The 26,483-nt window shown below is 39.7% G+C and overlaps 1 protein-coding gene across 1 annotated transcript in view; it reads left to right on the top strand.

The window, feature by feature from the left end:
• The window catches only part of efhd2 (EF-hand domain family, member D2), a 29,918-nt gene extending 5,700 nt beyond the window's left edge, over positions 1-24,218 (top strand). Inside the window, exons 2-4 of the mRNA XM_060932068.1 lie at positions 18,532-18,679; positions 18,812-18,946; positions 20,913-24,218. Coding sequence (XP_060788051.1) covers positions 18,532-18,679; positions 18,812-18,946; positions 20,913-21,044 — 415 coding nt within the window. The 3' untranslated portion in view covers positions 21,045-24,218. The remainder of the gene's footprint in view (positions 1-18,531; positions 18,680-18,811; positions 18,947-20,912) is intronic.
• The last annotated feature ends 2,265 nt before the right edge of the window (positions 24,219-26,483 follow it).

Genomic DNA, 26,483 nt, shown 5'->3' with positions numbered 1-26,483 from the left:
TACTGGCCCTGTGCTGTGTGCGTTTCACAAGGAGCTTCGGGTTCTTTAAGCAGCAGTCCTGCGGAGTTGTGAAAGTAGTAGTACAAAAGACTTGTGCTCTTACTTTTGATGATTCATCTTTTTATGCCCATCAGTTTCTCTTACTATATTTCATCTTAAAGATGATATCAGGAAGAGCTAGGAATGCTGTAGACAAGTCATGTCTTGTTATAAGCTCACTTAGTTAATGTTGGTGCTTTTTAAAACTTTATTATTTTTTTTCATGAAGGTGATTTTCAAAGGATATAATCTGTGATTGATTGGAATTAAGCCTAGACAGCTTAATTATTAACAGTTATGTCCATGTGGGGGTTTCCTTCCACTGTGTGCATACACACAACTACTATTACTCCTACTGAAAATGTGATCACAGCCTGGAGCTAAACTTATAGAATATACAAATTCATTTGAAATCTGAATGATGGTCATGACATTTCAGCGTAATTCAGCTGCAAGTCGCAGTTATTTAATATTGCATTTCTATATTGTATCTTCTTTTTTTTTCAGATCAATTGGCTTTTAGTTTATTGATTTACAAGCAAAAATGTGTCATGTCCACATTGTGGCTGCCTAACCTTTTAATGAAATAAGAGAATCCTGTTGAGAGATGCTTGCCCTGTAGGTCATTTTTACTTTATCCCTAAATAGAGATTCTGTACTCTCCACTGGGAGCGAAGTGATATGATTATTTCTAAATTGCCCACTTCCTCATTCCTCCATAGCCCCTGTGATAAAGAAGCCTGTATGCTCTGCTGGATCATGTCCTCGAAGAACAAAATAACGGTTTTGTCCTTTGTCCATTGATAGCCTTGATCTTAAATACAGCTCTTGTGTTCCTAGAAATGCTTTTGAAATAAAACTGATCCATTCTTTCTCAACTGGGTAAGATGGTTAACGTTTTGATGAAGCAAGAAAAGGTGTCTAGTTTTTAAGAGCCAGTGAGAAGTGTGCCTGATATGGGGGGGGTTTGCAACACATTTGCTGTATTGTTTTTGACTGGGTGTACTGACTGTGTGGGTTTTCTCCCCCCCCCCCCCCCCCCCCTCCAATTTTTACTTCATAAAAGCAAGAATACTGGCGGACTTCACACCTACACACCCCTACGTATGACTCACTGTCCACATGTCCATGCCACCACATGACTCAGAGAAGCAGCAGGCAGTATAGAAACTTGGCCACTTATTAAGAACAGCCATATGCACACTTTCAGTACACGGTTTATTCACTAACGTGCCTGACTGCAACTTTCCCCAACTTGGCCTCCCCAATGCATACAGTGTACAGCATGTTTGTTCTCAGGTTTTTCACTTTTTTATTTATTTTGCCACCGCCCTGCCCTCCTGCACTCTGACACTGCTAAAAATAAGTTCATCTTGTTTTGAGCTGTCTGCAGTCATTCAGTGCGTTTACATGCACATAGAGAGAATCGAATTTCTGCCGTTGCTCGACTGAAATCGAAGTTCAAAATGCCATGTATACACCTTAATTCGGCTGAAATTGAACCGAACTTGATTTCTCGGAATCGAGCTACACGACCTAGATTATGCGATTTCTGCCGAGCTACTTGGTGCATGTATACCCTATTGAGCTACGTATTCGAGCTACTTACTTCAGCACCGCCCCTTCCGGAAGTGACGAGTGACGAGACCACAAGCGGGAAACACAACAGCCTCGGTCGGCATGACAACGGCATGAATCTTTTCTTTTTGTGGCATTGTTTGCACTGTTAATTTAACTCACTTACTGTATCACCAAATACATCTCTACAGCTGTTGCATAGCTGTGAATTGTGTACATAAACAAGTCATTGTATGTGTGTGATATATATAAAATGTATGTATGTCCAACATCTAAAGAATGTCAATAAAAACAAAACAATTGAACTTTGTGTTTAAGACACAAGTTCAATTGTATGCAAAAAATATTTTTTTGTAAGCAAAAAATGGACTTTAGAAAAATATACAGTTGTGCAAAATAAGTTGTCTTACAAAACAGTGGTCTGCGCAGGACAGTTTGTAGCCATACAGTCTGTTGGAGCAAGCCTAACAGCTTGAGCACGGAACTTGTGAACACGGAACTGCCAGTGTTGCCAGATTGGGCGGTTTTAAGTGCATTTTGGCGGATTTGAACATGTTTTGGGCTGGAAAACGTCAGCAGTATCTGGCAACACTGCTGATAACTTTGTTTATACTCTTGAATAGCTCTTCTTCATGACGACAACCGGAAGTGTACCAACACGATGGGGCGTGTAGCGCCACCTGTGGCTCGGGTGCACAATGTACCTCACACAATAGCTCGATTTGCTTGTGTGCATGTAGGATTGGATTTCTCTGGCACCCCTGCTGGGACCCTTAGCTCGATTACCAACAGCAGCTCGATTTGGATGTGCATGTAAACGTACTGATTGTCTGACGCAGGTGGATTAATCAGCTGGTTTGTAATCTCATCAGAGGGCGTGTCCAACGGCACATTCACCTCCACTTCCATTTGTTTCATTAAGTGCTTGCTTTTACTAACTGTAAAATCTTGTCCTGTTTTATAAGAATTAGTATTTTACTGAATTTAATGTTAACAGAAAAGCAAAAGGAACATGAATGTACCAGCAAACCTTTTTTTTTTTTTTAAATTAAACCTCCCAAAGGATGGGAGTCGAGAGCCAGTTTAAAAAAAAAAAGTCTGAGGTTATAGAGTCCTATTATCTGTACTGATTTATATCCAAGTCTCCCATTTATTTAAAAAAAAAAAAGCTTCTGCATTATGATGTCAAACTCTGCATTTACACTGCTGCGAACTGCCAGAGAGGGAAAAATCAGTGCAAAGCATAGCTTCATTTCATGAAGAAAGATGACAGCAGTGCTACTTGCAGTGTCAGTAAAATGATCACTTCAAGTAATGGTGGAAACACCAGCAATATGTTGTAACATCTTTTGATGCAAGATGAACTAAAATTCCAGGAAGGCAGTGTATTTTGACACTCTCTCAGCAAGTGTGATGCCCCATGTTGTATCATTTAGTGCCACACAGACAGGCTTGCTTGGCAGATTTAGCAGACCCTCCCAAGAGCTTTAGCAGATCCTCCCAGAGAGAGCAGACGTGCTCCTTTTTCTGCAGTAGCATTGTTTTTATGTTCCAGTTTTATATTTGGTTCAAGCTTATTCCCTTTTGAAAAGAAGCATTTTAATAATTTATTTTAACATGTTCAGATGTTATGAGGCAGAAAGTCTACACTATGGTGTTTTAAAACAGCTGTGTTTGCGCTGAAAACCTGTCCAGCCCCCCCCCCCCACGCGCGCGTGCGCGCGCACAGAAAATTGATCAGGAATCGATAAAGAATCGGACCAATAAGCAGTATCAATAAAATCTTATGATGGCACAACCTGAAGGTTTTTATAAACTGTACTTCCCTGTGGTGAAGTCATTTGACTAGTTTGAACCAGCAATGGAGTGTATTCTGCCCTTGAAATTTTGATGCTGAGTCTAAGCATTATAAGTAGTTACTCGGGGCTGACTTATACTTGTGCATAGCTGCACATAAGTATCTGCATCTCAGCACAGAGAAAGGCTTTATGGAGTTTGCAAAGGAGCTGATAAGCATGCCTCCAAAATCTCAATAATTGCTGATTCATCGAACAGAGTAGTGCGTCCTGTAGCACTAGAGTTTAGATTTGAACCAAACATGGGACTGGATTTGTCCCTACTTCCTCCTGCTCTGTGATTATTTTTATTTGTACCTTTTTTGCAATATATATATATTTTTTTAAACTCGCTTTAATCTGTGAGTCTCATTATCCCAAATGTAAACCTGTTTCAACACTGGTGTAAGTATTTTAAGGAACACAATAAACAGATCTCTGTTGCAACAGCCTACTTGGAAGCCAAGAGCACTCGGCCTGAATGTGAATAGTATTTGCCTGGGTGAAAAGTCAACTGAAGAAAGGAGTTCATCAAGGTGAACATTATTTTTGGAAACATGAGCTGATGGAAATCAATAGTGATCTGAGCATATGATATATTGTGTTTGTACTTGACAAAGTGAGCAAGTTGTTGGTAAAACTTTTTGCTCAAGGCTTGCTAGAATCTTTATTTTCTCTCTGTTTAACTGTGCTACATTCAACTAGTTTGCCTCAGCTAATGTATGCTGTAGTTGCAATGTTGAGGTGCATTGTGCCACCAAATGAAAAATTTTTGTTTTACAAAAATCAGAGTAGGGATTGGTTCTCTTCTTTTTGTTTAATCTGCTTGCCCAACAAGCATGACTAAAACTCTAATAGCCCTGGGTGCCTGGGCAACTGATTTGGCCACACTTTCCTATGCGAGTGTTTGGTTTTGTATGACGCCCACAAATGTTGAGAAATGCAATACTGATCTCTGGTTGTGTGGGTTTGGTTTCTTTTGTGGCATGTATTTTGTTTTTCGTTATGACTGCCTCATACTCCTCCACGTTTTTCCCCCCCTTCTATGAACGTGTCGAAATGGAGGTGGGTTATGAAATGGTTTCCTCTGCAGCTCTGCATTAGGTGATATTTTCCTCTCCTTAAAGATGAACCACCATCTATAGTTGCTCTTCCCAAGGCTAGTTATTGTAACGGGCATTCAGGCTATAACTAGTGGTAGTGCTTGCTCTTTTTTTCTTTAAAAAAAAAAAGCATGTAAGCAGTAATTGTGCTAATCTGATTTTAATGGGTATGAATCAGATGAAATGACCTTCCAGATTTTATGGCATGTGAAAGTCTGATGCTCAGTTATTGGTAGTCCTACATTCCAAGCTATCAAAATCTGCGATGTTTTACAAGTTTAGTATTAATTATGGGTGGCACGGTGGTGTAGTGGTTAGCGCTGTCTCCTCACAGCAAGAAGGTCCAGGTTCGAGCCCCGTGGCCGGCGAGGGCCTTTCTGTGTGGAGTTTGCATGTTCTCCCCGTGTCCGCGTGGGTTTCCTCCGGGTGCTCCGGTTTCCCCCACAGTCCAAAGACATGCAGGTTAGGTTAACTGGTGACTCTAAATTGACCGTAGGTGTGAATGAGAGTGTGAATGGGTGTCTGTGTCTATGTGTCAGCCCTGCGATGACCTGGCGACTTGTCCAGGGTGTACCCCGCCTTTCGCCCATAGTCAGCTGGGATGGGCTCCAGCTTGCCTGCGACCCTGTAGAACAGGATAAAGCGGCTAGAGATAATGAGATGAGTAATTATGGTTATCTTGCTGAAGATTAGGAAACAATGCTTAGTGATGGGAAGATCATATTCAGGATATTTTTAAAACCTGCACGACTGCTTGGAACCTGAACCTTTCTTTCATTGTCATTTGACATGCATTATGCTGCTCAGCTACATACATTAGAACAGAATCGCATTTGCTTTTGGGTTATTTTAAGAAAGTCTGATATCAGCTAAAATGTAATTGCAGTCAGGCCTGAAGCCAAAATTACTGATTCTGATAGAGCTTTGTGTTTTTCATTACTTTTTTATATATATATATATATATATATATATATATATATATATATATATAAAAAGACGCCGTTACATGAGATTCTGAAAATGGTGACTTATAGTGACCGGATGGAGGCACATTTTCTGTGGACGGCCATTTAAATTTAAAACTTTTTTTTAAATATAAATAGCCAGCAAATAACAAACCGTGTTCTGTCTTTTTATAGTTCCTCCAATGAAGCAGCACATGGTCACTGCATAAGTGCTTTCACAAAATAAAATATGGCCATTAAGTTGGAATATTAAGTCTATTCAAAATGGGCGGCACGGTGGTGTAGTGGTTAGCGCTGTCGCCTCACAGCAAGAAGGTCCTGGGTTCGAGCCCCGGGGCCGGCAAGGGCCTTTCTGTGTGGAGTTTGCATGTTCTCCCCGTGTCCGCGTGGGTTTCCTCCGGGTGCTCCGGTTTCCCCCACAGTCCAAAGACATGCAGGTTAGGTTAACTGGTGACTCTAAATTGAGCGTAGGTGTGAATGTGAGTGTGAATGGTTGTCTGTGTGTCAGCCCTGTGATGACCTGGCGACTTGTCCAGGGTGTACCCCGCCTTTCGCCCATAGTCAGCTGGGATAGGCTCCAGCTTGCCTGCGACCCTGTAGAAGGATAAAGTGGCTAGAGATGATGAGATGAGATTCAAAATGAGTTCAAGTATTTGTAGTCATTTCACAAGATATGTCAGAACACCATTACTGCACATGGGTTGGCTGGGTTTGGAATTGAGCTGATTCTCCAAGTTTAAAAGAAAAAAAAAAAGGCAGCAAATGAGCTTTTAGTTTCCCGTGACCTTTTGTGGAGCAGAACTGAGCTCTGAGGTCTCCCAGCTGGCCGGAAGCTGGAGACACCACATGGTTTTGTTTTAAAAGCAGCTTAAAATTGACTGCGTGAGCTGACGGCAGGTCTGACATGTCCCACATGATTCCATGTAAGCGGAGCCCAGGTGGTCTGAGTAAACCTCCTGGGAGCAAAACTGCTTCTTTTTAAGAGTGTTTTCTGAAACAAATCCCTTCACTTGCATGTAGATTATGTCCCTGATTCCAAAAAAGGTGGGATGTGGTGTAAATGAGAACAGAATGCAATGACCTTGCAAATATTTTTCAACTTGTATTCAATTAAATAGAATACAAAAACAAGATATTTTTAATGTTCAAACAAACTTTTTATGTATTGTAAATATGCACTCATTTGATGCCTGCAACATGTTCCAAAACTGGTTGGGACAGGGGCAACAAAAGACTGGGAAAGTTGTGGAATGCTCAAAAACACCTGTTTGGAACATTCTACGGGTAAACTGGTTAATTGATAAAAGGTGATAGTGTCATGATTGGGTATGAAAGGGGTATCCTTGAAAGGCTCAGTTGTTCATAAGCAAGGATGGGGTGAGGTTCATCACTTTGGAAAAAAACAAACTAATGGTCAAATAGTTCAGCAGTTTAAGAACAGTGTTTCTCAATGTACAGTTGCTAGGAGATGGCGTTCCACCATCTACAATCCATCTCATCTCTGGATTCTCTAAATCCTTTGAAATCTCTGAACATAAGGAGTTCAATGTTGGCTGAAAACCAACATTGAACTCCTGTGACCTTCAATCCCTCAGGTGGCACTGCATTAAAAACCGACATGATTGTATAAAGGACATTACTACATGGGCTTGGGAACACCTTAAGAAATCTGTTGTCGGTAAACAATTTGTCGCTGCATCTACCATGCAAAGCGAATGCCATGTAACGACATCCAGAAATGCCACCAAATTCTCTGGGCCTGAGCTCCTCTCAGATGGACTGGTACAAAATAGAAAAGGTGTGCTGTGGTCTGATGTGTCCACACTTGGAGTTGTTTTTTGAATATCATGGATGTTGTATCCTCTGGGCTAAAGAAGAAAAGGACCTTCCAGATTATTACCAGCACAAAGTTCAAAAGCCAGCATCTGTGTTGGTTATGAGGGTGGGTTAGTGCTCATGGCATGGGTAACTTGCACATCTGTGAATGCACATTTTTAATTCTGAAAAGTACATACCAGCTGCCATCCATAGGATGTCTTTGTCGGAAACGTCCCTGTTTATTCTAGCAAAATGATACCAAGCTACGTTCTACATGTGTTGCAACAGCATGGCCTCATGGGGAAAAGAGTGCAGGTGCTAAACTGGCCTGCCTGCCTGCCTCACACTGAAAATGTGTGGCGCGTTATGAAGCACGAAATGCAGCAGAGACCCCGGACTGATGAGCAGCAGAAGCTGTGGATCAAGCAAGAATGGCGAAGAATTTCACGTTCAAAACTTAAACAATTGGTGTCCTCAGTTCCCAAATGCTTAGTGGGGTTTTAAAAAGTGATGTAACACAGTGGCAAACATGCCCCTGTCCCAACTTTTTGGAAATTGTTGCAGGCATCAAATTCAGAATGAGTGTATATTTACAAAAAAGTTGATCAGTTTGAACATTTTATCTTGTTTTTGTATTGTATTCAATTGAATATAGGTCAAAAAGGATTTGCAAGTCATTACATTCTGTTTGTTGGCGTTTTAAACAGCATCCCAACTCTTTGCAATTGGTATATCTGACTCCAGTAATAACTTCATCCCACAGGTGAAACAATGTTTGTTTATTGGTTAGTGAATAACAAGAGCAATGATGATTTTTAGACAGTTGAACTGTATCAGTCTGCACAAGCACTACAGAGAAAGGAGAATCAATATAAAGAGACATGGCTTTGCATTAGATTCACATTTCTCATGACATTATTGCCATGTTGAAGAGCCTAGATTGTGTTTTATATGTGAGTGTTTAGGAAGACTGCATTACTGAAAAGGTAATGACCTTAAAGGTAATGAACAACACTAACTTCATTAATTTATACTGCAAAGTTTAAATTAAATGTTTTACACACTTCACAACTGAATATTGAATTTTTTTTTTTTGGGAAAAGTCATACTGGTATAAATCAAAGTATTGATTAATGAAGTCATCCTTGAATTTTATCTTTCTCATAAACCATGAGAAGCGTATGGTCGTCAGTGGAGTCTATGCTGCTGTTGTGGTAGGGCAGAGAGAGCAAAAATTAATGTTATCTCTCCATACATGCTTGTGTGCACAAAGCTCCATTATACATGTGTGCACTTGTGATTGGACACATCTGTAATATAAGTAGGCCATCATGGTAAAGGGTACTCAAGCTGTGTGGGTGTGTCTGTGAGCCGAGGGTTTTCCCGTGTCTGTGCTGGTTCGCAGTTGCTCGGCAACAAAGGATTAAGTCACGGATTGGCAGAGGGAAGAAGTGAGCATGATCAGTAGAGTGAAGACCTGGAATGAAACTGGACTATCTGTCTGGCTGCTTTCCCACAGGACTAAACCTTTCAGTCTATCAGGCTGCTTATTGTTCATAACATGCTTATGTGAAACATAAATAAATAGCAACACATTAATTTTATGCCTCATGGCTTAAATAAAACCAAAGTGTGTTTTTTCACTTGTAACGTTTTGGATAACATGAACTATACCACATTATAACAGTACAATACTGTGTATATACTGCAGCAATTTGCTGATTCCAGGTTTTTGGTATCATTTTTGCTTTTGCAGTTCTCTCAACATGCTTCAAAAAAGGCCTTCAACCTGCAAGTTTTCTATCTGTCCTTCTGAGCTGCATGTTTGTCCTCAAATTCCCTTTCTTGAGTTCCTCATTTCTCTACTGGCCAGGCTTTCCATCTCGGCAATCTAACTCATCTTCCTGGCAGGATGCATTCTGCACATGCAGTTATTCTGTTCAGGAAAAAGACAGAGCTTCACATGCTCATTTAAACTGTACACTGGAGACTGCACTGCTCACTTTTCTATCCTTCATGCCTGAAGAAGAGGAGACTCTAAGACCATGTTAAAGACTAGAAAAGCACTTGGAGAGCGCAGACCTCTGCTAAGAATCCTTTAAAAAAATCCGGGATCCAGAAGGTGAGCCAGATCACTGCCAAAATTTAACGGATTGCTATTTGTGCCCAGTCACACCTCCTGGAAAAAATTTCAGAGCAATCCGTTCATTACTTTTTCCATAATGTTGCTAACAAACAAACAAACCCTACCGAAAACATAACCTCCTTGGCGGAGGGAATAACAAAAAAACCTTGCACTTTTATTCCTGTTTAAACCATGCTTTGTACTGGGTGACTTTGTGTATTAGAAAGTAGTGTGTTGTGCCTTACTCTTAGCTGAGGAGGAGCCCTGATAAACCCATTTCCACCTTGCAACATGGTGAAATGATCCTGCAAAAGACATAAATTGTAGTCAAGGTGCTTGTCAGTATTGAAGCTTCTTTTTAATGTCGTTTCATCTCTGCCTTAACTCTTGAGTTTATTATTCAGTTTCCAAGTTCTCATGAATACTTTTAACTCTCACTGCTTCCTGATGCCCTTTTAGTCTAGCATCTTTAACATAAATACCATATCAGATTGCATATCCAGTTTCTAAATGTGTAAGAAACGTAATGAGACAACCTCAGCCCCTCAGGTGATTTATTATTTTCCCTCCTCCATAGACCAGTACCAAGAAGCCAATTAACCTAATTTATAAGGAAGTTCTTAATGTTGCATTCTTTTGATGTGTTCAAAAATGGGTTACATATTACTTCACGTATTCTGCATAGCTTGCTTATTAACCACAATGTTTTTAATCACGGAATTTACTCAATTCTGCGAAGTCATCTCTGAGTAAACAGTTTTAATCTACAGGAAAGTTGAGGACACTCCCTTTACCTCAGTGCTCTACATAAGGAAATGTCTCTTTGGCCAATTTCCTCAATCACTGTGGTGCAAAGCTAGACTTATTTGGTCAAAATGGAGCTCTGCTTTAAAGTTCCTCACAGTTGTACTCAGTGAAACTAACATTTATGCTGACTGCTTCCTCCTGAAGTTCAGAGTTCAAGTTGTTGAAATAGTATTTTGTACCACATCATGAAATATTTTGACAACAGTGAAGCATTGTTGTGCAGAAAAACAATGTGCTGCTTGCTAGCAAATTAGTCATACTGACCTGTTCAGTATTTTTATACTATAGCACTGAATCCGAACAGAAGGTGGTGTTGAAATGTTCTCTGACTGTAGTGCTCAAATCACAGGTTTATATTAATCTCTTCCTTCTAATATTTTAATTTTTGTGGTTACTGCCTCACATAGTAGAGGCTGGTAGCCACTGCGTCATCGTGTTATAAGAATGAGTCGTCGCTGTCAGTTCAAAACCTGCTATGTGACAATTTTAGGTCAATTCTCAAGGATTTTTTTTTTTTTTTGCAATTTACGCTAATATAATGCTGCAATTAGCCATTTTGATGGATATTTAACTGACCAAGCTAATAATAGAACAACTTTTACTGGCTTCTCACCTTATTTCAGAGTTTTATTCAGTTTGTGTCTCCTGTAAAAAAAAAAAAAAAAAAAAAAAGGAAAAATGTCACATAGCAGGTTTTGACCTGACAGCGACGGAGTGTAACAATTGTGCACGGCGTGTACACGTGTTCCGATTAAAATGGCTGAGTGTATACAATTCGGTTCACCATTCAAAATAAATGGACTAAAGAAATTGCTTTCAGACATTTGTTTATTACTAAGGAAAAGTGCTTTCCTATTTTAAAATGTACTCCAGGTTGTCTCGCTTTCTTCGGCCAGTGGTCCCATGTGTGATGTAGATGTGCCGTACTTCTGAGTTGTTACAGGAAGTTGTCGAAAAGAGACCACAGAGCTCTAGCACTGGGCCTTTCCCGGGAAATAAGAGTTTCGGTCATGGTGACAGCATGTATACGTCGGCCTCGGTTCAGAGGTTTCAGTTTCAAAAACTAAGAGGTAAGATTAGAATAATATAAAGTACAGACACTTGGTATCAGGCCTCAATGTTAACTTTTGACACCTTTTGCCCTGTAGGGCAAATGGCCTCAAATTTTTGCCCCCTTGAATTTCCCTTTGCCCTAAAATTGTGGTATTTCAGCAAGTTTTCAAGTACATGGTTCAAGGCAATACTGATATGTTTTCTAGGGGTATAATTGAGTTATTTAAACCAGTAAATTTTTTTTAAAACATTTATTTCTGCAACAGAAGAACAAGACAAGCCCTGAAAACATACAACCCTGATTCCAAAAAAGTTGGGACAAAGTACAAATTGTAAATAAAAACGGAATGCAATAATGTACAAATCTCAAAAACTGATATTGTATTTACAATAGAACATAGACAACATATCAAATGTCGAAAGTGAGACATTTTGAAATTTCATGCCAAATATTGGCTCATTTGAAATTTCATGACAGCAACACATCTCAAAGTTGGGACAGGGGCAATAAGAGGCTGGAAAAGTTAGAGGTACAAAAAAGGAACAGCTGGAGGACCAAATTGCAACTCATTAGGTCAATTGGCAATAAGTCATTAACATGACTGGGTATAAAAAGAGCATCTTGGAGTGGCAGCGGCTCTCAGAAGTAAAGATGGGAAGAGGATCACCAATCCCCCTAATTCTGCACTGACAAATAGTGGCGCAATATCAGAAAGGAGTTCGACAGTGTAAAATTGCAAAGAGTTTGAACATATCATCTACAGTGCATAATATCAAAGGATTCAGAGAATCTGGAAGAATCTCTGTCCGTAAGGGTCAAGGCCGGAAAACCATACTGGGTGCCCGTGATCTTCGGGCCCTTAGACGGCACTGCATCACATACAGGCATGCTTCTGTATTGGAAATCACAAAATGGGCTCAGGAATATTTCCAGAGAACATTATCTGTGAACACAATTCACCGTGCCATCCGCCGTCGCCAGCTAAAACTCTATAGTTCAAAGAAGAAGCCATATCTAAACATGATCCAGAAGCGCAGACGTCTTCTCTGGGCCAAGGCTCATTTAAAATGGACTGTGGCAAAGTGGAAAACTGTTCTGTGGTCAGACGAATCAAAATGTGAAGTTCTTTATGGAAATCAGGGACGCCGTGTCATTCGGACTAAAGAGGAGGAGGACGACCCAGGTTATCAGTGCTCAGTTCAGAAGCCTGCATTTCTGATGGTATGGGGTTGCATTAGTGCATGTGGGATGGGCGGCTTACACATCTGGAAAGACACCATCAATGCTGAAAGGTATATCCAGGTTCTAGAGCAACATATGCTCCCATCCAGACGACGTCTCTTTCAGGGAAGACCTTGCATTTTCCGACATGACAATGCCAAACCACATACTGCATCAATTACAGCATCATGGCTGCGTAGAAGAAGGGTCCGGGTACTGAACTGTCCAGCCTGCAGTCCAGATCTTTCACCCATAGAAAACATTTGGCGCATCATAAAATGGAAGATACGACAAAAAGGACCTAAGACAGTTGAGCAACTAGAATCCTACATTAGACAAGAATGGGTTAACATTCCTATCCCTAAACTTGAGCAACTTGTCTCCTCAGTCCCCAGACGTTTACAGACTGTTGTAAAGAGAAAAGGGGATGTCTCACAGTGGTAAACATGGCCTTGTCCCAACTTTTTTGAGATGTGTTGTTGTCATGAAATTTAAAATCACCTAATTTTTATCTTTAAATGATACATTTTCTCAGTTTAAACATTTGATGTGTCATCTATGTTCTATTCTGAATAAAATATGGAATTTTGAAATTTCCACATTGCATTCCGTTTTTATTTACAATTTGTACTTTGTCCCAACTTTTTTGGAATCGGGGTTGTACATCTGTCATATATGTAAGACTTGCATATGGTACTAGTACATAATAGAGTTTAGGACACACAACTCACTTTGTTTTGCCTGTAACAACGACTAGCAATATTGCAAAGATGAATTATAAAGCTAAAAACATTATAAAACAGGAGTCTGTACTGCAGTACTGTCTTATTCAGTTTGCCATTGCATTTAGGAGGAAGTTAAACAACCTATCCTCATCACATGCATGATGGGCCAATATCAAATGATAAATGGGGTGATATATAAATAAAAAATTTGATTGTAGAGGGTGTGGTTTACTATTTGAGACACAGAAGCATGTCTTTCCGTTCACTGAATGAATGTACTTACCACTAGCTTTTATTATTACAAGAATGATTGGTTACTATGACGATAGCTACAACTGAAATGTGCTAACTGTTAGCATTTGTAATTATTGTTCTATCCACGATTAGATTAAAATAAAATCTTACATTGATTAAAACTCTAGAGCAAGATATTATTTTACAAATAACACTTGATATTTTAACAATAATGAGCATCACTGTATAAATGACAGTACAAATGGATCTGTAACTAGATGTCTGTGGAGTTGCTGAGACATGGAGGGGTAGGAATACCATCCAGCCCACAGTTCAGGTCGGAGTCCTTTTGAGAATAAGTACTTTTGGCTTTCACAACATCTCTCTCATTATCTCTAGCCGCTTATCCTGTTCTACAAGGTCACAGGCAAGCTGGAGCCTATCCCAGCTGACTATGGGTGAAAGGCGGGGTACACCCTGGACAAGTCGCCAGGTCATCACAGGGCTGACACATAGACACAGACAACCATTCACACTCGCATTCACACCTACGGTCAATTTAGAGTCACCAGTTAACCTAACCTGCATGTCTTTGGACTGTGGGGGAAATCGGAGCACCCGGAGGAAGCGGATGCGGGGAGAACATGCAAATTCCGCACAGAAAGGCCCTCACTGGCCACGGGGCTCGAACCCGGACCTTCTTGCTGTGAGGCGACAGCACTAACCACTACACCACCGTGCTGCCCACTTTTGCAACATTCTGTTCTCAAAAGCTGCTGATTGGGGAGAAGAAGAAGGTCTTTACACAAAGGTTTTCTTGCTTTTGTAGGGTGGGGCTTTTTTAAATATCAATTAAACTGTTCTGTGTCGGGACTCTTTGGGGGGGGGGGGGAGAAGGTATATTCCAACATGTAGCTAATGCTAACGCTAAGCCACAAATCTGCACTGTCACTCCAGTTGTTTTGAGGAATTTTGTATGGATTATAACCACTAATAAACTCTAATTTCCACATATCAATCCTGTGCTTCTTTCTGACTAAGATTATCCAAGTAATCTGGTAGTAGAGCTTTTTTTTTTAAGCTGTAGTTTTCTTCAAACAGCAGCAAGAGACGCTGGACATCTTTACTTGGCTTCAGACCACTCATAGTTATAAAGCACAAATGCACACACGTGCCTGAAGCAAGCCAATCTGAAATCGCCGTTACAAATTGGGGAACAAAACAGCAATCGCAGCAGAGGTGAGAATACTGGTTAATGTCTGTTTTTTGTAATGTAGTTGCTCGAAAATCATTTTTGTGCTTAATGAAGTCGACCATGGGTGTGCCCGACTGGGCCTAACTCACTAAAATATTTCTGCCCGAATGTCTTGGTTGGGCAAATCGGGCATTCGGGCAATGCCTGGTATTGAGGCTTGGGTATATTTTACTTCCGTGATTCCTAACCCTATTCCACTCAGTATGGAGTTTGTTTGTTTTTTTTTTTTCCCCCCCCTACCACAGGAAAGTCTTCAGGATGGAGGACTTTGTGCTTTCTTGGCACTTAAACATGATCAGCTGCAATATTTATTTATTTTTTGTCTCATTAACTTGGGGGAGGCTGGTGATGGAATGAGTTCATAGCTGCTTTAATGGATGTGATGACCGGAACTTGTTTTGAAGATATTCCACAATGTTAAATGTAACCAGGTTTTTTGTAGAGTGTGAAAGAAGCTGGTGGGGGGGAAGGATTATTACTGCTGTAGTGTCAGTGATAGCAGGAGCTTTTGGACATTTAAAAGTAACACCCGGGGGGGACAGCATGTCCCATCATGCTTTATTCTTGCATTTTTGGATGCAGATTTGAGCAAGAGAGTTGGAGAGGGAGACGACCCAATTCGCTTTACATTCGTGCACATTCTCCCCCTCAGTGAGGTCTCTAAACTATAGCAAGTGTGTATTGGTGCTGAAGTCTGATTATACTTCACTTTCACACATTTGAGGTTTCACTGCTACTCAGGAAGTCTGATGGCTGTTTGTACAGCTCCTGTTTTTATCTGCCTCTGTCATCTTTTTCACTAGGCATGTTAAGTGTCATATGGTAAGTGGGTTTTAGTTTAGTTGGGAAACAAAGAGCTGGAGTTGAGTGTGACATGATGTAGCAGCTAGTGTGACGGTGATTTGACATCCCAGGAACTGTATTGGAGGTTTAATTGAGGGCGCACACGCACAGAGGCTTATTGGATTTTGAATAATTAATACGTGGTTGTCAGACACCATGCAGTACACAGTTAATATGGGGGTAAAAGGTGTATGTGGGGGTGTGAGACAGACAGCAGCAGGACTCCTTTGTCTGGAGACAGTAGTAATGTTGCCAGCTGTGAGGACAGATGGATGGAACCAGATTCCATATTCATGAAGAGGGTGAGCACAGGGATGGGGGGTACTGAGCTAATGGGGCAGAAACGCCCATTACTGAGTGCATGCTGGTGCACCAACCCCACTGAGAATTGGACATTTCAGTGTAATATATGCTAATAACAGTACTGTTCTGAGGTGCCAACATCTACATTTTAGCTCTATGATGGCCATATTTTGACCTTGCTGTAGTGGCATTTTCAAAATGGAGAGATGCATTAAACTATGCTTATCTGCTTTTATAGCTAATGAAATGACCGGAATGAAATTGGCCAGACCGCAAGTCCAAGTCTCTGAAAAGGACTGAATATGGGATGTTAAAGGCAGTTACTTTCACTTCATGTCAACTTTATCCAGGTGAAAATTGTCCTGGTGATTTTATAAGTTTCATCTATTGAGTTGGGGCAGCATGGTGGTGTAGTGGTTAGCACTGTCACCTTACAGCAAGAAGGTTCTAGGTTCGAGCCCAGTGGCCGATGGGGGCCTTTGTGTGTGGAGTCTGTGGGTCCCCCCCAAATACATGCAGGTTAGGTTAATTGATGGCTCTAAATTGACCATAGGTGTGAATGATGGTTTGTCTCGTTGTTTGTACACCTTGTGATGACCTGGCAACTTGTCCAGGGTGTACCCTGCCTCTCGCCCATAGTCATTTGGGAGAGGCTCCAGCTTGCCTGCAACCCTGCACAGGATAAGTGGTTACAGATAATGGATGGCTCTATTGAGTCAGTAGAAAACAAGTGTACTGTGGTTTCTTGGAGTGGTTTATTTATTTTTTATTTTAATAAATAAAGGGAGCAACTGCAGTGGACTCACTGTTTCCTTACTGCTACACGTCTGGAACAAATGGCCATCTTGTCCTGCAACATACACTTGGGTTTTTGTGGACAAATTTTATTTTATTTTTTCCCCTCTGCTTGCTAGGACTTTTCTTAGAGATGTTGGCACCTGTGAAATTGTGACCTGTAGATTTGCCAAGTCATGGAGTTGCAATATGTACAGTGAGGTCTCCAGTAAACTCTACATTGTTGCATGTATTTATAAATTTCAAGACCCACTGCAATCGCAATACGAAGTGGCGTGATGCATGCATGCAGTTTGCGGAGTTCTCTAAACTTTTGGTTGTTTTCAAACTTGTGTGGTTGGGGTAAAATCGGTGAAGTGTGGATGCTGTTTTGAGCCGGGATCAGTCCAGGGAACCATTCCTTTTATTCTTTTGAAAATGGGGGGGCTTGGGTTTGCTTCAATGGAACCATAGTGTGGTCCACATCAAAACATATCAACTGTGGAAAAGGGCAGATGGGAAGCTTTGATGCATCAAAGCAGATTTTCCTGCACCTGAAGAACTGTAATTGGCTTTATCTTTGTGCATGGATAAAAATACTTGTTTGCAGGTACCAAAAGGAAAATGGCTCTTAAAAAAGGGGGGGGCGGCAAATGTCTGATCCTTTAACCTACTACTTTGTAAATCTGCATGCACAAATGTTTCAGATTTGTGTTCTCAGTCAGCAGTTTGGATGGAATTCTTAAATGTCAAAGCAGACCTGTGATTGAGTGCAGATTTGAGTACCCGAGCAAAGTGTGAAAATGTCCCTAAACTATCCAACCCAGGCTTATTGGAAAGATAATTAATTTACTTGCTTACTGCCACCCCTTTAAAATATTGCTGCATCTGTAAATTGTCAAGCCAAATGAAGTAAAGCCTCAAATAAAATGCAATCATTGGAATAACTAGATAAAATGGAGGAATATCATGGATCATTTACCTTAAGGCCCTTGAGAACCTCCCGTACTCACCTGAATGAATTTAGGTTCATGAAAAGTAAAATTGTGTAAAGTGCCACATCAATAGCAAATAATGCGTATGTGCTAGTAATTATTTTCGTATGTTTTTACTGTTTTACAAGAAATGGCTTGATGTACACCCCATATGTATGCTCAGAGATGTGGAAATGGAGGAGGCTAGAACATGTTCAGTCATGTCAAAACAATAAGTTCTGAGATCCTCACTTCACTTCTCTTCTACAGCTTCAGTGGCTAGATCTAGCTTCCTCAGCAACTTTTTATTTTTAAACAGCGTGTATGTGTATAGAGGAGTGCTTACACACAGTCATGAAGTTGTGTGCGCACGTGCACCATCTCCATTTGTTGCAGCTCACATCAGTCACGTAATAGAATTAGTCAGTATAAGAGTACACTGTATGAGAACCTTCTTTGCTGGTATTCTACACAGACCTATAAATGTAATTTGAAGAACCCTTAAAGGTGGTAGATTACTCTTAAGAGTGTAATTTGAATCGACATGCAGCAGGACCTAGTTTAAAGTTCTGGCCCAAAACTGAGTTGTGGGGTTTTTTTTTTCCTTTTTTTTTTCTTTCTTTTAATTGAATAACTAGATAGACTGTGCAATTACTCAGAGCTTTGACAATGCACTTAACAAATTATTGCATAAATACAGAGGGAAACAAATTATGCCTTCTGATTGTTTGTAGCTTTGTATTATTCTCAAGGTTTCTTCGTTGATCTTTTCCTCCCCCTGTAGGTCACAGTAGATATTTCTCAATCTTGTGCTGCTCTAACTAGGTGCACTGTTTAAGGCTTGAGCTTTAACATTTAACATTGTTGGATGTTTGTAGATATGACTCTGAGAAGGATAACTTCATTGACCTGATGGAGCTGAAGCTGATGATGGAGAAGCTCGGTGCTCCACAGACTCACATGGGCCTGAAGAATATGATCAAGGAGGTGGACGAAGACTTGGATGGCAAACTGAACTTCAGGGAGGTAAATGCACAACATTTTTAAAATACTGTTTAGTATATAGTGTACAAATACTTGGTTTATAATTAAACTCCCTTTTTTTTGTCGTTTAATTTTATAATATTGAAAACTGATGTCTTTCTTTCCATTCTCCAGTTCCTCCTGATCTTTAGGAAGGCAGCAGCAGGAGAGCTGGCTGAGGACAGTGGGCTGTGTGTCTTGGCTCGACTCTCTGAAATCGACGTGTCCACGGAGGGTGTGAAAGGAGCAAAGTCTTTCTTTGAAGCCAAAGTAATCCATTATTTCATTTTCTTCCGTTCACTTCAATGCATAAAAACAAATTTCATGTCTCAAGGTGTTGGTGAGTCCTTAAAGGTGCAATGAGTAAGAACTTGGCCACCTGAATAATTCATACTCCATTCCAAACAAATAGGGTGTGGGGGTAGGATATCACCAGGCAGTTGGGGTGTCCACCCCTATCGTAAGAAACAGTAGTCCCTCCTTCCTCCACAAGTGCGCACTACCACTACTCTCATAGAATATAGCACAAAGGCACCCCCCAAAAAAAAAATTTGATAGCTAGCAAGCACAAAGGCACCCCCCTCCCAAAAAAAATTTGTGTGGGTTTTTTTTTTTTTATGTTTTTATTTGTGGTTTGGTCGTCAATCCATTACTGGGTTTTCTTGCCCTGATGTTAGTTAGTAGTTGGCTTCTAAAAAAAAAAAAAAAAACCTCATGACTGTTAACAAAATAAATACATAAAAAGCCAACTACTTATCAGCAGGGCAAAAATATGCAAAATTCAACCAAAGTGCTGAAACACTGGGAGCCAGTCAAAAGAACACTTGTATCTTATCTTTGTGTGCTGTCAGTCTATGGTTTATCACTCACTTCACATTCTGTTAATCATTAATTTCTGTGAATGATTTAAACTTGAATTCTTGCAGATTTTTACACAGAGGAGCTTAATGAACAAATCAAAGTATTAAATTCAATTTTGGCATTTTACATGGTTCTAGATTTTGGGATTTGTAGGCAGTTCTTTCATTGTTTCCTTATGGAAGTGGATCTGTTTTGAAAACCTTTTGAACACTGTACCAGTCAGAAATTTGTACACCCCTATTCATTCATAGATTTTTCTATATTTTGACCATTTTCTACATTGTAGAACATCGAAATAATGGAACACTTGTATGCAATTGTGGTAAACAAAACGGTAAACATTTCATATTTTCGATTCTTCAAAGTAGCCCCTGTTTACCTTGACGCTTTGCACACTATTGGCATTATCTTCAGCTTCATGAGGTAGTCACCTGGAATGCTTTTCAATTAACAGGTGCCTCGTCAAAAGTTCATTAGTGCAATTTCTTGCTGCCTTAATGCGTTTGAGATCAAACAGTAAATAATAAATATGGTAAATGGCCCTATTCTGGGGCAGCACGGTGGTGTAGTGGTTAGCGCTGTCGCCTCACAGCAAGAAGGTCTGGGTTCAAGCCCTGTGGCCGGCGAGGGCCTTTCTGTGTGGAGTTTGCATGTTCTCCCCGTGTCCGTGTGGGTTTCCTCCAGGTGCTCCGGTTTCCCCCACAGTCCAAAGACATGCAGGTTAGTTTAACTGGTGACTCTAAATTGACCATAGGTGTGAATGGGTGTCGGTGTCAGCCCTGTGATGACCTGGCGACTTGTCCAGGGTGTACCCCGCCTTTCGCCCATAGTCAGCTGGGATAGGCTCCAGCTTGCCTGCAACCCTGTAGAACAGGATAAAGCGGCTAGAGATAATGAGATGAGCCCTATTCCATAACTGTAGTAATCCATATCGTCACGAACCGCTCAACTAAGTAAAGAGAAATGACAGCCATCATTACTTTAAGACATGAAGTGTCTCTTAATTAATGAAAATAAAGAAACATTTGAATTGGGCTTGTCCAAACTTTGGAGTGTACACGTGTGCATGCAAATGAGACTGGACCGTTCATCTACGGCAGTTATTTAGTTTGTGCATCAGTAGTACATATTAGACCTTAAAGTACATTTAAAATGGCACTGAAGTCACATGCTTTCCTCACCATTGACTTGGATTAATTTCTTTAGAAAGAGTTTTAGGAAAAAAATAGTTAAGACTGCTTCAAGACAAGTTGACATGGGGTGGGGTTTTTATTTATTTATTTATTTATTTATTTTTAAAATTTTAAATAAATGCTCTGGTAAGCTATCATAAATATCACCTGATTTTAATAGGAGCCGATTTCTCTTGTACCAGGTCCATGCCATTAACGAGTCGAACCGTTTCGAGGCAGAGATCCGTAACGAGCAGGAGGAGAAGAAACGACAGGCGGAGGAGAAGAAACAGCGACAAGCGGCATTCAAAAATCTCCAGTCAGCCTTTAAATGACCATCTTCCTGTCCTATTAGAGCCCTGCTTTAACCATTGCTCTCCATCATTATTTGTGTCAGTCTCTTGTTTATCAGAGCACCATAGCAGGGATACTATGCAATGCTTTGAGGTTTCCATTCCAGGTTCACTTCCTTAATGAGGGCTTATAGTGTCAGGTTCAAGATTAGAACTTTTAAGTAGGGTGTTGAAGTGATTTACTTCAATCCTCCACTATTTGCCTCTTTTGATCTTGAACTTGCAGTCCTCTAAGGACGTGTCTCTTTACACTGGACTGGATGTGTCTCTCTTAATTTGTTCTGCACTGTTATTTCACACATTTGCATGTATGAGGGCTTTCAGTTTAACTCCACTGTCCTCTTGTTCTTTAGTCAAATATGCAAGACACACATGAGCAACTCCTTTTAAAGGGAATTTTTAATGTGGATTTTTTTTTTTTAACTGTTGGATTATATCTGCACATCCAGTCCATTGTGATTCTTATATTCAGCGTCATGAGGTAAAGACTAGGTTTCATGGTATCCTTGCTAACTGGGTTAGCACAGCAAGCAAGCATTATTATGTACTTAAACCTTGCCTAAAAGAGTTCTGTATTTTTACACTGTGGCTTGGAAAGGAGTGTGAGAACATGCATGTGATGGTGTGTTCTGGTGGGGTAGGGATTTTTTTTTTTTATTATTTAAATTATAAATGATAACTGTGTGATGCCCTGACAATCTTCCCCTTAACTGAATCTCTAACATCAGCTTCGTTGCTGTGGTGTCTCTCTTGCTCACACACGTCCGTGCACACACGTTTCCAATCTTGTGGAGCACTAAATGCCCTTTAATGGTCATTAGGTCTCATTATTGTTGGTGTATTATTGCTTAACTAGCCAGCCCCTTTTGAAAAATATCCCACCACCACACATGCATGGTTATCAGTACTGATTTGTCAGATGTGTGTTCACACTGTGTGCAGGGTTTTTTTTTTTTTTTTTTTAAAACCAGGATGCTCATGAGATTGTAAGGAGTGCAGAGTTAAAACACTTGTCCTCCTTTGAACTGCGTGGACTAACGCTTTAGTGTCAGGTGCCAGTGTGTGCATACGCTATAATAAATGTAATCTGGTGCTGGCATGAAAATCTAGTTCGTTACCTCTCTCAGCAAAGCCCTTTAGACTGTTTGAAAATTTACTCTAACCTTTGATGGGTTGGTTTGTTTGTTTTTTCCTTCCCCCTTCTCCTGCACAGTGTGTAACATCAGTCTGGCAAATTTAATTTTTAAGAACTACAAGTGTTTTACTGTGGAGAAAAAGGGCACATTGACAGTTTGTCTCCATGCTTCCATTTGAATGATTTTAAATCATAATTGAACTACTTTTTGCTTGAGAGTTAAATATAAAACTTGTGCAAGTTGCAGCACACTTCAGCACAGCTAACTGAGATGTTTAAAAAAAAAAAATCCAATATTTTTTTCCAGAAATTTAAACTGCATTTAGTTTTGTATGGTGTGGGGGCCTTTTTGAAAAGCTTATTTTTAGCTTAATGATATCATTGTTCACAAATGTGTCTCCTTTCTCAATATCAGCAGTTCCTCACAGTGCTGTTATGTGACTTAAATGTGAGATTTGGTTTTATTTTTGAGGCAGTGGTCTGCTATGCATCCTGTTATATTCAATATATTTGTAGTCACTGGCAGTCTGTGATTTTGTATTATGAATAAGCAAACAATAGATGCATGAAAATTTCATAGATTTGTCTTCAAATGGTTTTGAATGTTCTGCAGATTAAACGTGGGGTTTGAGTGAATAATCCTAATCTAGTGTGTCTCTATATGGTGGTGGTAGATATTTGATAAGCACTGGAGTCCTTGAGGGACATAAACTATGATTGATTGGCTCTAAATGGATCCTCCATCAATCCTTACTGTGGGGGGACTGTAAAAAAAAAAAAACTTTTAAAGTTGGTAACCAGGCTGCCTTAAAATTTTGAATTCACTCAGACTTCTAGTTCGCGCAATCAATTTAACTTGCAATATGACTTTTTCAAAGAACTCCTTTTTAAGATGGCCAGGTTACTAAGTTTTACAGTGTAATTCTCTGCATAAATCTTCCGAGAGGACCGGCATGGCACTCATTGTGTCCGAGGGTTGATTGCAGTTATGTTCAACAAATTACAGGAATATTTATAATCCAGATTGAAAGACTTCAAACTTTATGCTGACTACCAAGCAGTACAACACATCCAATTGGCCAATTCTCAAAGCACATCAGTTTTTATGTTCACCCCTCATTTACTTCAGTGTTTCCACTGTAAAGGCACTTCCTGCTAATTGAGTGACTAGTGCTTAACAGGCCAGTGCTTTCTAACTCCACCTTCTCTGCAGGCAGCCGAAACCAAAATACTGTACTGTTCTTTGTCCTTTTCAATTTTCTGTCAGTTTGTGAAGACATTGTGAAGACATTCCATGTGTTTTAGCAAAGTTCTGTTTGCTTCACTTCAGCATAATTCCAATAACTGTCCTGAGTTCAATATTAAGTGTTGTTTACCAGAAAAGGTGATCATAAACAGATGTTTCATGAATAGTGACTGTGGTGCAGTGATTTTGGAGATGTATTTGTGGTGTTTCTCTCTCTCTTCAAACACACCCTATCGTTCATGCTCTTGGAGTGTAAGAGATAAAACAGACCCAGAACAGTGCATGTGTTGCCCAAGACTTGGTTTGAGATCATTGCTGAAGTTCCCGAGCTAAGTTCGGGAAGTTCTTTGGACTCCAGTCAGCCTATGTTTTAGTCTTTTTGAAAACCTTTGGCCTAAGATAGTGTGTGGAGTCTGCTAACACTTCTTTAATGGTAGTCTTATGGATTTTGTTAGTAAATCAAACAGTCCCTTTGATGCGTTGTGTTAAACTGACAAAGTTTGAGCTTTAGTTGGATAAAACCAAAACAGTAAGGCCAAAAAAACCCCAAAACCCCTTAATTTTTAGAATAATTCTTCACACAACCTTCACATTTATGTTCCAAAGATTTGAAGGGTTGCAGTGGCCTTGGATCATCTTTAACTGTTGTTCTGTCACCTGTCTTGATCAGCTGGTTTTAATTTCATCCTTGTGGAGGCTTATACTTAATATATGGCTGATAGATGTAGTTATTTTTTGTATAAATCTTATTGCAATAAAATGTTTACATTTTTCAGGTCTGCATCTGTCATTTCACTAAAACCAATTGATTATTAAGAAATAAACACCTCTGATGTGCTGATGGTTAAGGTTACTTTCTTAAAAGCAGATTATTTAATCTTTGGGAGAGATATTAATGAGCAAATATTCCACATGCAAATATTCTGTATTTTAAAGAGTGGTGATGTACTATCAAAGTTATGCCAAGTTACTGACATTATGCTGGTCACAGTAATGTGTTCTCTCTAGGAAGTTGTTTATTACATAATCTAAAGCTTAAAAGCTCAATGAACTAAAATTTGCATCAAATTGTAATTTTAATGGAACTAGGATGTAGGACTTAAACACTACCTTATTTGTGGGTGAGTTCAGGATTAAAATGCTTAAATGGAACAAACAAATGCATGAATAAATACATAAACTTGTATATTACTTTAATGAACTAATATACAATAGACTTTTTTTTTTTTTTTTACAATTTTGTACTATTATTTTTAAAGGTTTCTTGAGATGTTATACATTTTACAGGTACCAAACATGTCACCCTGATGGCACCACCCCAGCAAAAAGTACACTTTAGTGCCTTTTATAAGTGTAAAGTTAGGCATATCAGACACTCTCTCTGTATTTTCTATCGTAAGTACTATCATTAAAAAGCTTATTTCTGCTTTCCAAAGAAATTTATCTCATTAAGATCTGGCCTGAGTTTCCCAAAAGCATCGCAGTGCAAAGATCATCGTTAAATGGTAGCGAGAGCAGCGCAATGAATGCTCTTCTAGTTAAGATTCTCTTGGCGTTAAGAAGCTTTTGAGAACCCAACCCCTGTTCAGTACTCTGGGAGTAATGGCAGGTTGAAGTTGGTACAACTGACTCGCGTGAGGTCGGGAAACTGCCGGTGCTTTTTGAGTCACAGGAAAGTGGTCAGGCTTGGCTTGTGAATATCAGTCCGATAACTTTTATAGGAATGTTCTCTTGCTCTCACTGTTTCTGAGAAGTATTCAGCAAAATTTTCCATCAGCTAGTTTTGATGTTATGATTCACGGGAGACTCTGAAGCGAGTTTTCATAGCTTTACCTACTTATTTTTTCAAATCAAATTGATTCACGTAAATAACTCTTAGAGTATAACTGTAGTTGTTTTGATGAAATATATTGAGATCTTAGTGGTCGGAATGAGATTTTAAAAAACTGGAAGTCAGAAATGCGAGTGTCAATTTCAATTCAGTTAATTGGAATTGTTTACTGGCGGTGGATCACAGCTTTTTTGAGATTAGCCTTGAAAGCTGTGAATATTTGTCGAAATAATGTATATTCTTTCATATAAATACTAGTAGGCTCTACATAGAAATACAAAGGCCTACAGAGCACAAAGAGGGGATTAGAAATATTTTATTACTTTATTTTGATAGAGAATGGTAGGTGTGAATGACATTCAATGCTTAGCCTATTTATGCATATTTTATAATTAACATTGATTTCTCCTTCTTTGTGATGTGTAAATGAGAGTTAAGATCAGCTTTATATTGCACAAATAAAGCCATTTGGTGAAACTTTGAAGAAGAGAGTGTACCGATTTAACATTTTTTTTTACCTAATTAGTAAACTTTATACTAATTAAGATGCATTTTTTTTTTTTACTAATTTTTTTAAACTTTGTATTCAGTATTCAATTATCTATGTGCTTGCCAATTTCCATGTAAATATCTTGGGAAAATCTCATCTCATTATCTCTAGCCACTTTATCCCGTTCTACAGGGTTGCAGGCAAGCTGGAGCCTATCCCAGCTGACTACGGGCGAAAGGCGGGGTACACCCTGGACAAGTTGCCAGGTCATCACAGGGCTGACACATAGACACAGACACCCATTCACACTCTCATTCACACCTACGGTCAATTTAGAGCCACCAGTTAACCTAACCTGCATGTCTTTGGACTGTGAGGGGAAACCCACGGGAAGAACATGCAAACTCCGCACAGAAAGGCCCTCGTCGGCCATGGGGCTCGAACCCGGACCTTCTTACTGTGAGGCGAAAGCGCTAACCACTACACCACCGTGCCGCCTTCTTGGGAAAATAGAAAAGTTATTTTTCTTAAAAGAAAAAAACATTTGATCTCATTCATTAATGAGGCCCATTGTGGACCATGTGATCCTAATACAGAATATTATGGCAGTTTTCTAAAAAAAAAAATTAAGCCGTTTTTTCAATCTTTTTGATTTATAATATCTCAAGAACGGATAACCATTTTAATTCTGTAAAAAGTTTGTTCTGAATTCAATGAGA

Source organism: Neoarius graeffei, chromosome 10 (genome assembly GCF_027579695.1).
Source record: "Neoarius graeffei isolate fNeoGra1 chromosome 10, fNeoGra1.pri, whole genome shotgun sequence".
NCBI lineage: Eukaryota > Metazoa > Chordata > Actinopteri > Siluriformes > Ariidae > Neoarius > Neoarius graeffei.
Note: the sequence above shows the minus strand (reverse complement) of the source record. Positions and strands in the feature narration are given on the sequence as shown.